The sequence below is a fragment of the Solenopsis invicta genome, chromosome 3, assembly GCF_016802725.1.
Source record: "Solenopsis invicta isolate M01_SB chromosome 3, UNIL_Sinv_3.0, whole genome shotgun sequence".
NCBI lineage: Eukaryota > Metazoa > Arthropoda > Insecta > Hymenoptera > Formicidae > Solenopsis > Solenopsis invicta.
In genome coordinates this window covers 29,317,845-29,330,326 of record NC_052666.1, presented here as the reverse complement: position 1 = coordinate 29,330,326, position 12,482 = coordinate 29,317,845, and the positions used below count along the sequence as shown (strand labels likewise).

The 12,482-nt window shown below is 28.8% G+C and overlaps 1 protein-coding gene and 1 long non-coding RNA gene across 4 annotated transcripts; one reads left to right on the top strand and one right to left on the bottom strand.

Moving 5' to 3' along the window:
• Positions 1-94: 94 nt before the first annotated feature.
• LOC105199426 (conserved oligomeric Golgi complex subunit 3) lies at positions 95-5,319 on the top strand. 2 transcript variants are annotated; one of them, XM_039446475.1, is made up of 2 exons: positions 95-2,732; positions 5,219-5,319. In XM_039446475.1, exon 1 carries the CDS (start codon positions 272-274, stop codon positions 2,720-2,722), a length of 2,451 nt encoding a protein of 816 aa, XP_039302409.1. In that variant the 5' UTR covers positions 95-271; the 3' UTR covers positions 2,723-2,732; positions 5,219-5,319. The 2 variants fall into 2 exon arrangements, with proteins under 2 accessions (XP_039302409.1, XP_039302408.1); XM_039446474.1 differs by lacking the exon at positions 5,219-5,319 and adding an exon at positions 2,931-3,746.
• LOC113003627 lies at positions 2,962-6,348 on the bottom strand. Of its 2 annotated transcripts, XR_005574262.1 has the most exons (6): positions 6,155-6,348; positions 5,810-6,056; positions 4,980-5,719; positions 4,598-4,814; positions 4,117-4,298; positions 2,962-3,790 (listed from the first exon to the last, which is right to left on the bottom strand). It is a non-coding gene; the product is annotated as an uncharacterized LOC113003627 (long non-coding RNA). The 2 variants fall into 2 exon arrangements; XR_005574261.1 differs by having other exon boundaries at positions 3,186-3,790; positions 5,810-6,348.
• Between the last annotated feature and the right edge of the window lie 6,134 nt (positions 6,349-12,482).

Genomic DNA, 12,482 nt, shown 5'->3' with positions numbered 1-12,482 from the left:
CACGCCACCTTCATTCACTTTAACGTGGGGAGCTTCGTAGCCACGTCTATATGCTTCGTCGTAACAGCAGTCGACAAGGCAGAGTGAGGCAGAGTTATGTCATTACACGTCAACAGTTTCTGCTAGCCACGTTATTGGGATGATGCCGACTTGTAAATACGCTCATTCAAATTCATCCTCGGTTTGTTGGATATTGATAGGACTTTGGTTTTCTTATCACGAGAGAGACGTGTGATTATGTCAATGTTCTCGAGTTTCTGTTGCAAGTAAAATGTCTCAGGCTAAGGTGATTCCACATAACCTCATTCAGTGGGACCAAGGTGACAATTCCCTGGCTCCGTTAACCGAGTGTCAAAAGGATTGCTTGACAAATCTGGAAAGCGTCGTTACTTCAATATTTCCGTTGTCGAATCTGCAGTCCAGTATAATCGAAAGCGATGACAAGTTGCAAGAACAGAATTCTCAGCAGAACATCCCTCCAATAGAAAGGTATCAGGAGTTGCTTGAACATTTCCTGCTTCTGGAAAGGAAATTTGTATCTATGTACGACATCAAGTACAGTCTGTATCTTGACGAGCTGAAATCGAGGAGATCCGAATGCCAGGATGTTTGCTCTCAGATAGAGGAAACGTTGGACGATTTTTCTGCTCTTTATAAGCAATACACCGAGGTTTCCAGCAAGACCACATCGTTATACGAGGCCAGCGAACAGCTCATCCGTGATCAAAAGCAGCTAAATTCGACAATCGATGGCATTACGGAGTATGTGAAATATTTCAAGGAGATCGACGTGATTACAGAAAAGCTGGATGCGCCTACCTTGTCGGTGAACAGCGATATGTTCTTTACTATATTAGATAAGATTGACACAAACATAGATTTTATGCAGAACAACTCATCGTACAACGAAAGTGGAATTTACTTAGTGAGATATAAGCATTGTCAGTCAAAGGCGATTGCGTTAATACAGAATTACATTTCCAACTTGTTCTCTAGAACCACCGAAAGCATTTTGAATTTGAAAGACAACGAAAGTTCATCGGAGAATGCGGATACAGCTCTCGCTCTATTCTACGGGAGATTTCAGACAATCTTGTCAAAAACAAAGCCAGTTATCAGACAGATCGAGAGTAAATCGTACAAAAGACAGGAATATGATAGCTTGTTGGTCGAGTGCCATCAGTATTATTGGAGTCAGCGAGGCTTGGTGCTAGGTACGAGCATACAGAAGTCTCTCAACTCCATAAGGGAAAAATATAATGGCGATCATTGCAGTTTAGTGCGACATTCTTGTGCATTACTCTTACATGCATCAATAGATGAACATAAATTGTTTTATGAATTCTTTTCAAAACAATCAAGTGGATTGACCACATACCTGGAGAGCTTATGCACTTGTCTGTATGATGCATTGAGACCTTTCATAATACATATCAATCATCTCGAGACGTTAGCAGAAATTTGCTGCATTCTAAGGATAGAGATGCTAGACGAACATGTGCAGAACAACTTTGAACCACTGGAAGGCTTCGGAAACATATGTTTGCAATTGTTGCACGATGTGCAAGAAAGATTAGTATTTCGTGCGCATTTATATCTGCAATCGGACGTACTCAATTACAATCCTTCGTCAGGCGACTTGGCGTACCCGGAAAAACTCAAGATGATGGAAGACATAGCGGAATCGATCAGGGAAGCGACTCGTCAAACTCGCATGAAGAAGATCTCGGTGTCGTCCACTGATAGTTCTGCTCTAGAACCAGTTTCTCGAAATCATATAGTTATCGATTCCATTTATCAGAAGACACACATGGGGAGTTCTCCGGCGGATCTGCATGCTATGTGGTATCCTACAGTTCGCAGAACTTTAGTGTGCTTGTCAAGGCTTTACCGTTGCGTCGACAGATCTGTCTTCCAGTCATTGAGCCAGGAGGCCATTTCCCTCTGTGTTCAGAGCATCGAGAACGCTAGACAGGAAATTGAGAAGAGAGCAAGCACATTGGACGCTGAGTTATTTCAGATAAAGCACTTGCTCATTCTTAGAGAACAAATTGCTCCGTTTCAAGTGGATTTTACTATCAAAGAATATAGTTTGGACTTCTCCAAAGTGAAGACTGCTGCATTTGGCCTGCTCGAAAAGAGCTCTAGGTTCTTCACTTTGTCGAACAACGCGTTATTGCAGTTTCTTCTGGAAGGTGCGCCACAGATGAAAGAGCAACTTATCGATTCGAGGAAACACGTAGATGCAAAGTTGCGACTTACGTGTCAGCGATTAATACAACATGCAACTTATTTACTGATTTTTCCTATTATCAAGTTATTGGAGAAAGAAAAGTTGCTTGATATAAGCTCGAATCAAGAAAATGCACTAGGGAGTGCGCAAGAAGTAGCAACTATTGTGGCCGATGTATTGAGGGTAATCAAGTTCAAGTGCCCTGAGATACAGCAATCAATGCAACTATATTTAGCTAACAAAGAAACCGAGTTTATTCTGTTTAAACCAGTGAAGAATAACATTTGCGCCGCGTTCACGCAATTGCATCAAATATTGAATAAATATTATAATGCGGAGAATCTTCTATTGATCGCGTGTCCTTTGCCAGAACAGATTTCTGTTATGTTGAGTTCAACAACATTAATTCAAGGAAAATCGAATCGAGAATCGCAGTCAATTCTGAAACAGTCGCAATCATTTACTGAACAAGAAGATTCAATAACGTAATTTCTGTAACGTAAGTGGTCTATTGTATTGTCAGAAATTAATTATTAAATAGAATATTGGTATATAATAAATTTTAATAGAAAATGTTTAAAAATTAATCTTCATACATATGAGATATTATTTCATGCGTATGATTGTAATGAAATAAAATTTTCTATGGAAATTAAAAAATTGAAATAATAATAATTAGGACTTAATTAAATTTTAGGATTGAAATAAGGAGAAAAAAAGAGAAAGAATTTTCAAACGTAATTTATCATATGTAATTATTTTTACATGGTATATAAAATTTTATAATGTTATCAGTAAAGTATAAACTAAAATGTATGTGTGCATGTGAGATAATTTAATTTTTATTATATAAGTATTTAATTTTTATTATGTAAATTATATTAATGTTAAGTAAAATGTGTGAAATGAAGTGAAATTAAATCTTGCTATTATAAAAAATGCTACAGCTGGGTAAAATCGTTACATTTAATATATTTTTAAAAAAGAACAAAAGAAATGCAATTTACTTATTTCGGCTGTAATACATCAGACACTACAAATGCTTCTAAACATTCGATTAATTTATCAGAACAGAGAATTTTATAATTAACCAATCGAAAGATCCTTTAAAACATTTATGGCATTATCTTGATTATACCCTTTATCATAAACGCTCGCGCGTGCGCTATTTTGAATTTTTTAATTATTACATTTCTTGAAATCAAATAAAAAATTATACACAAATCATATTTACAAAATTTTCTGAACTTATAACATTATATACATTGTATTATAAATAAAAAGTAAATATTAGAGTATTTATAAAGCTATATTCTGCTGTAAAATTGCACTGCAGTAATATATGTAACATATAATAGAAATGTATAACAATTTGTTTAAAACAAGGAACTTTTCTGTTAGCTGAATGTATTGTATTTCTTGTTTACCACATATGGTTAATTTTGATATTACTATTGTTATTATGAAGAGTGTGAAGCACGAATATATAATAAATATATAATAATCTAAATTATCATGCGCCATTGCATTTTTATCTTACGAGATGATGTGTATTTGCTGAAACACATACAAATTAAAAATATATATTAATATATTAATAAATCCCATAATAATTAAAAATTGTAGTATTTTATGTAGAAACAAATGAATTGAAAAATCCGGAAGAAAATTCTTTACAATTGGTGAAATTTTATTGCAGAACAAATTAATTAAATTCTTATTAATTTTTATTAAGAATTCCAAAAAACCTGTACTTTGATCAATATTGATTGCTAATTAATTGCGTGATAAAATGTAATGATTTTAATAAATTATACTTTTTTTTGTAACGAGAGGACACATATTATACATTTTAATTTTTGTGACATAATATGTATACTTACTTATTTGTGTATATTTTTATATTTATATGAGCTATGGCACATTCGGGGTGTAAAACAAAAGTATGTGAGAAAGGAGATTATGATCGTCATTATTAATGCAGCCCACAATGTCCAAAATAATAATAAACGAAATTTCATCCAAAATGGACTAGAAACATAATATTTTTGACTCTCTGTCTTATCTGAAACAACATAATATTTCATGTATTTTAATATAATCAATATTGTTCGAAGGTTTCTTTTTTGGAGTTAAATATTAAATATTCATTGAAAACTCAATACAGCAATATGTATATACATATTGTATTATTACTTATAGAATGGTCTGTGACAAATATTCTGCTTTCATAACTTTTAATTATTACTTTTTTCAAATTAAAAAGGTACTAAATTTTTATAATTACACATTTGTATTACTTTTACGAAAAAAAGTAAAATAACATAAATAGATGATATAAATAATAAAGCTTTACATACAGACCTGTGGAATATTTTTTTTCCGTTTTATCAATAATAATTAGTGGAATGGTATCATAAACTGGATGTTTTTGAGCAAAAGCGGATTTTTCCTGAAATTCCATTTGTTATATTCTTTTGCTTGATATATAAAGGATAACACAAAAATGTAGAGAGACACGTCTAAATTTTAACACTTGTTAATTGATTATCACTTTGCATCTCTTTCCATATTTACGAGCCTGTTGATATAAGATTTTTTTAGAAAAGGTTTTACAAAAAATAGATATATTATACATACATGTATACATGTAAAACCACATTAATGCAAAAAACATACAAATAAAGAATAATAAATAACATTAATTAGATTGCACGTGCAATTATTATCATGTGCTTATTCTTACTTGTCTATCAATTGGAAGAACGCACTGATATCGAGGAAGTTCAAGTCTTTGCTATAACTAATTCTCTTTAGGTTTACTACGCTAAAAAAAAATTATTGACAGATTCGATGAAAATCCAGAAAATCATATAAAGTTTAAAACAATTTTAGAAAAATCTATATTGTTTCACATTAATGATTATAAAATGGATTGCACTATAACAAAAATTTCTCTTTCACTTTTCTCACTTCACTTTTCAGTCTGTAAACAAACACAATAAATGTTGACACATCGGGCTCTTCGCAAAGAATAGATCTACAGACATATTTACTACCGATGTTATTGCGATATACTCGGACCGTTGGTACGTATGCATCTGTAATGATTCCAAGTGACCTCCATGAACATCTGGTTTTTAATTAGTTTAACTATTTTTAATATAAGTCATCGTTGATATAAGTCATCGTTCAAAGTAATCTCTGCTTTGCTATTATTGACATATAAGCCTCTTAATTTCTTCAGATCCAAATTATCTTTCATCTGTGGATTCACTCACTGTGGTAATTATATTAGGAAGAATTTTAATGAAATTTATTATTATGATTTCTTGATTTTTCAAGAGTTTTGTAGGTCGACACTGTCGAGTTTCTTATTCGATAATTCCATTTCAATAAACGTAACTGAACACGTCGTATATTACGTTTGTAGTTGGGGAACTCAAGAGTCAGAGTGAAACGCTTCCACGAGGTGTACTTTATTTCCTGGGAACAATGCAATACGCTAGAATTAATTTTCCTCAATTCAAATGGTAAGATGACAACATTTGTCACATAATAACGACATTTGCATACCGACAAAAAATATAGGTTGCGGTAGAACGGACGTCTATTAAGTTGTTAATTACTAGTATTAAGAATTGTGAGAACCTCTCGACTGGTAGATTTTTATAAATACTGCCTTGACAAGCATGATGTATTTCCCTGAGGGAGAGCACAGCAACACATTAAAATATTTAATCATCCACAATTCCATCAAATGGCAAGATTGTCATAATTAATACAGCACGACGGAACATATCAGCTGCGCCAGTAAGAGTCGCTATAAGTTGTTAATAACTCATTAACTTCAATGTGCCATGTGGGGTTGAAAATGTATGCATTTATTCGTAGTATCTCAAGAACCTTTGTCGTACGAACCTTTCTCTCTGTAATTATCTTCCTCAATACGGAATACTGTACGTACGAATTGAAGTTACACATTTTGTTTATTATAAACTATATGTTTTTTATATTAAAAATTATAAGAATAATACGACTTATATAGAACTGTATTACAATAGAATATATGTAAAAAATTAATATATAAAAATCTCTCGAAGCTATTTATGATTATATACATATATGCAGTATTATATACAGGTTAAAACAGAAGCACAAGAAGTAATCGTAGAAATGCAAATATTTGCTCTCAATTTTTTATTTTACGCCATCAGTGGTGTATGGCGACCGACGAAATGGTCTTCGAAATGCTCCAAATGCTTGTACAGCGTACTTAACATCTTTTCGCTGTATCTGTTGACCTTTTTGCTGCTTACTCAATTGATCGATATCATTTTTATTGTTGACAATGTACATGACTTTACTATGAATGTGTCAATATTTCTTTCGATTGTTGCCGTATACTGTAAAGCAGTTATTGTCACAATCCGCCGTGGTAGAATCATCAGCTTGATTATAATGTTGCAAGAGAAACCATGCAAAGCCTGCAACGAAGAAGAGATTAATATTCAAATGAAATACGATCATTTAATTAGGCAAGTATTTAGAAATACCGATTTAATAGTTATTTTAAAAAATTTGTTTGCAATCTCTCTTATTTATTATTGATAACGATCAAATGTAGATTAAACGTAAAAAAGAGAATGTAATCAAGATGATTGTCGAAAAAATCTCTCATTTTAAATCGTTATTTCATATTATCAAACTTATTAAATTAAATCTTTGTAGATATATATATATATATATATATATATATATATATATATATATACTATATATATATTTATGAATTAAGATAATAATGTACATATTAATTTTTTCCAAAAATTTATTAGGATCAAAACATTTATATTATTTATATTAATTATATTTATATTAATTATATTAATATTAATATTATATTAATATTATTTATATTAATTACATTTATATTAATTATATTCAGGGATGAGAAATAACTCGTTACTTCCTAGCAAACAGAAATAGATCCAAAATATTAAAAATGGATAGAAATAGATTCAAAAAGTCAAGAAGTTGGATTTGATAATGACCATACGAATCCATTTCTATCCAATTAAAGTTTAAAAATTCCTTGAATCCATTTTAATGCATAAAGTGAGATTGAAATTACTGGATTTCCATTTTTTTTTCAATTTTAAAAAGTTATGTAGACCATATAATTCATTTTAATCTATGAAACGGGATTGAAATAAAGTAATTTTTATTTTATTTTATTTTCTTATGTAAAAAAAGTTTTCACGGGTTATCCAATCCATTTTAATTATTGACATATGATTGAAATGACTTGCTATCTTTTAATCCAAAATGTATTCAAATGAATTAAAATGGATTACAAATTTTCAATCCATTTCTGTTTACTGGGTTATAATAAAGTTACAGTTACAGTCCCCTCTTCGTTACTTTTTTCCATTTGTAATTATAACTTAATTACACTTTTTTTAGTAACTGGTAACTAAAATAATTGTTACTTTTACCATTACTTTACATATTTCAAACTTATTATCAATTTAATGTAAAGTTACATCTGAAGATAAGAAAATATCATAATCAACTGCTAACTATTTATTGATAATAAGTAAATATAGTACACTGCTGTGTATTAAATACACTATCTATACAAAGTTGCCAGAAATCGGCCGCTGCAACATTATTCATTAAGAGAAATCATTAGAGTGTGTTCCACAATACACTCACAACATTCTTACAATTAGAATCATTTCATCCTTGTCGTTTATCGAATATTAAATAAGAACTAATAATGCTCACGAACATTGCAAGCGTTAAGTGAAATGCGTCTAGGAGCCAAATCCGTACATCACAGTATGATTTGAAAACATATTTTAATACGAATAAAATAATTTAATAATGTTATAAAATATATATATATATATATATATATATATATATATATATATATAGTTTATAACATTATTAAATTATTTTATTTGTATTAAAACATGTTGTCAAATTTAGGGACGCTGTGATGTTGAGCATACGGATTTCGCTCCTAGACGTATTCTACTTAAGGCTTGCAACGTTCATGAGCATTATTAAAAACGTACACACACATACACGCGCGCGCGCGTGTGCGTGTGTGTGTAGAGTAATGCATTAAAATATTACAAAAAATTAACAGTAAAGTAACTAAAAAGTAACTACGCATTACTTTTTCAATAACTGCAATTGTAACGGGTTACTCGTCAAAGTTAGTAACTCGTAGCTGTAATTAGTTATTTTGTGAAAGAAAAAAACTGTAACTGTAACTAATTACTTTTACAAAATAACTTTTCCAATCCTGATTGTAACTCTGGATGGAACTTTGCGTACACAGGTCAATCACCATAAATTATTTGGTCTTGGCATCGAGTTCTTTAATTGTTGGTACAATAGGATTTTTGTTCACTGTATTAGTACAAGGTGAATTGCCTGTTAGAGCATGGATACCATACGATTATACTTCAACTTTTCTATTGTGGCTTACATCCCTTCAACAAATATTAGCTCTGTTTTTTGGTACATCCGTAAACATCGCTACGGAAACTGTGATATTAGGATTTTGTCTACAAATATGCGCACAATTTGACATTCTTATATGTCGTCTTCGGAAAGTGATAGAGTCTAATGAAAAACAAGAAGTTTACAAAAATGTATTAAACAGAGCGACAAATAAAACAAATAGATTATCAGAAAATATCTATTATCATATATATATAATTAGGTTTGTGAAGAAGTTAAAAAAATTATTACATGTTTTTTTGTATATATATCTTTAGAATAATTTATATGTTGTTTGTACAATTTACAGTATATAATAAGCGTATATTTTTAGATTAGCCAAAATGGTCAATGAGATATTTAGCCAAATACTCTTTGTACAATTTTTTGCCAGCATATTAGTGTTATGTACAAGTGTATTCTATTTATCTTCTCATAAAACAGTTACAGCCTTTATGAGGTTAGGTGTTTATACAGCTTGCATGTTTGTGCAAATTTATGTGTATTGTTGGGCTGGAAACGAAATTATACTTAAGGTAGTTAAAACTTTCTGTTTCTTTACATATACAAAAAATTTATACAGACAGAAGTTTATATTACCGAAACATGTATTTGTGTGGCACATTCCTTTTACAATTATAAATATTATATATATATGTATGTATGTATGTATGTATGTATGTATATATATATATATACATACATATATATATACAGGGTGTTCGATAATGGTTGTACTCACGTTTTACCATAGGAGCATGATTTATCGACGGATATATATTTCTAACATATTATTATATGAGAAATTACAAATGCGTACTCCTATGGTAAAACGTGGGGACAACCATTATCGAACACCCTGTATATATATATATATATATAGTGATATATTTTATATTAATTATTTTTTTATTTATGCAGAGTATTGGTTTGAGTGAAGCGGTGTATAAAATGGAGTGGATATTATTGACAATTAGCGAACAAAAAGATTTACTGATGATTATGAGGCGTAGCGCAAGACCTATAAAATTTACCAGTAGCTTCTTAGTCACATTGTCACTGGAATCTTATGCTAATGTCAGTACTAAGATGAATATTATTTCTTAAGTATTCAATGTTCAATATGGCGTGTAATTTATATTATCTTACTTTTTTTCTAGATCCTTAAAACATCTTATTCTGCATTTAATATTTTGCAACAATCTTAAAGGAAAACGATGAAGACTTAAATCTTAACAATAGCACAGTGCATGTTACTATTATAACCATTATATGAACCAAGAACATACTCTTTCATTAGAATATAAATTATCTAACAATATAATTGTCTAACATATATTAATATATTTAAAAAATCCATAATAATTGAAGTGTATCAAACTTAAAAATTGTATTTTTTATGTTAAAACAGATAAATTGGAAAATCTAGAAGAAAATTTTCTATGATTGGTGAAATTTTATTTGAGAGTAAATTAATTAAAATCTTATTAAAAATCAAAATCACATAAAGTTTGGTACACTTAAGATTGTTAAAAGTTAAAATTATGTAGGCTAATAAAAGTAAACCGCGGTTGTTGCGTAAGTTTTAAATTTTATTTTCTTCTCGCTGAAAATTTATTTCCTTCTTGCGACTTTTATTTATTTATTTATTTTTGTTTAATTCTTATTAATTAAATTTATTAAAAATCCTAAAAAACTTGTTGTTTGATCAATATTGATTTTAGTAAATTATATTTTTTTTGTAACAACTTTTTATTGTTGTGACGTGTATATATATATATATATATATATATATATATATATATGCATATGTGTATGCGTGTATGTATATACTTATTTATTCGTATATATTTTTATGTTTATTTGAACTATGGCACATTCTCGACTGGTAAAAAATTTTTCGTATATGATTAGTTATGCATAATTATATTGTACATAATTATTCATAATTATACATTAAATATGTCTATATATTCTAAAATATATTATAAATATTTGCCCGACTCGTATTTACCGCGTTACTTTCTGTTATATATTGATTAAAATATACATAATTATATACATGTATAATGATTGCACATAATTTCATGTAGTCATTATATATAATTATACATAATTATATACGATTATACATAATTGTATATAATTATATATAAAAATCATGCATAAATTATATATTATTATATATAATTTCATATATATATGAACATATTTAATATATGTATAATTATATATAACTGTATATTATTATTATATATAAAATATTTTTTACCGAGCGAGGTGTAAAACAAAAATGTAAGAAAAGAGATTATCATCACCATTATTAATGTCCACAATTTCAAAATAATAATAAACGGAATCTTATCCAAAATGGACTAAAAGCATGTTGTTTTTCTGTTTTGTCTGAAATAATTAACAATATAATATTTAATATATTAAAATGTATTTTAATATAATTAATATTGTTCAAAATCTTTATTTTAGTGTTAAATATTTATTAAGTACTAAATTATACTGCTTTGTGATTATACGTGTTGTATTATTACTTATAGAATGGTCTTCAACAAATATTCTGCTTTCATAACTTTTAATTACTTATTACTTTTTTTAAATTAAGAAGCTATTATAATTTTATAACTACAGATTTATTTTGTATTACTTGTATAAAAATCCGCCATTTTGAATTTCTCAACTTTGACATCGAATTTCTATTCAACAATTTAGAAACATAAAGTTGTTGAAATAAATTTAATTGAAAGTTGCTTAGGAATTGTCATGATCGAATTTACAACTTTCCGCAATTACTTTCTGCCTATATGAATATCTTATCAATCAGAGCTGACACCAAAAATTTCTTTTAAGGGTTGAAAATCCTAACTACATACTTAATTTTGATTGCAGTCGAACTTCTCCATCACATCATATTTCATAATTATAATATGACAAAATATAAAAATAAAAATAATCCTTTTTTGTAACTTTAATTGCCAATTTTCTCAAATTGTGACGTGATGGAGCAATTTGGAAAGCGGATTCGTACTCAGTCCAAAAACTACAAAATGCAATTTGTCTCGTTCCGGATTTGTTTGTGCCACTGTGTAATACAACTTTGCATACAGACCTGTGGAATATTTTCTTCTCATTTTATCAATAATAACTAGAGAAATGATATCATAAATTAGATATTTTTAAGCAAAAATGGATTTTTTCTCAAATTTTATTTGTTATATTTCCTTTGATTGAGGTATATACAATAACAATAATATAGAAAGAGAAATGTCTAAATTTTCACTTTATTAACTGATTTTTACTTTGCATCCCTTTCCATATTTACAAACTTTTAATATTAAATTCTTTTATATAAAAAAAAAAATTTACAAAAAAGTGTATGCTATACATTTACACATGTAAAAACACATTAACACGGAAGACACAAATAAAAAATAATAAATAAATATTATTAAATTGCACTTGTAATTATCATGTAATTATTTTTACTTGTCTATTAATTGGAAGAACTCACTGATATCGACGAAGTTCAAGTCTTTGCGATAACTAATTCTCTTCAGGTTTATCACGTTAGAGAATTATTAACAGCGGATTTGATGAAAGTCAAATATGCAAAGCAGATTTGAATAAAGTCAGGTAAAGTTTAAAACAATGCTAAAAGAAGGTAGATTGTTTCACATTAATGATCATAAACTGGCATTGCACTGTAACAAAACTTTCT

Excerpts from the sequence above, each read along its gene's own strand:
- LOC105199426 (XM_039446475.1), top strand. The coding sequence starts at position 272 with ATGTCTCAGGCTAAGGTGATTCCACATAACCTCATTCAGTGGGACCAA.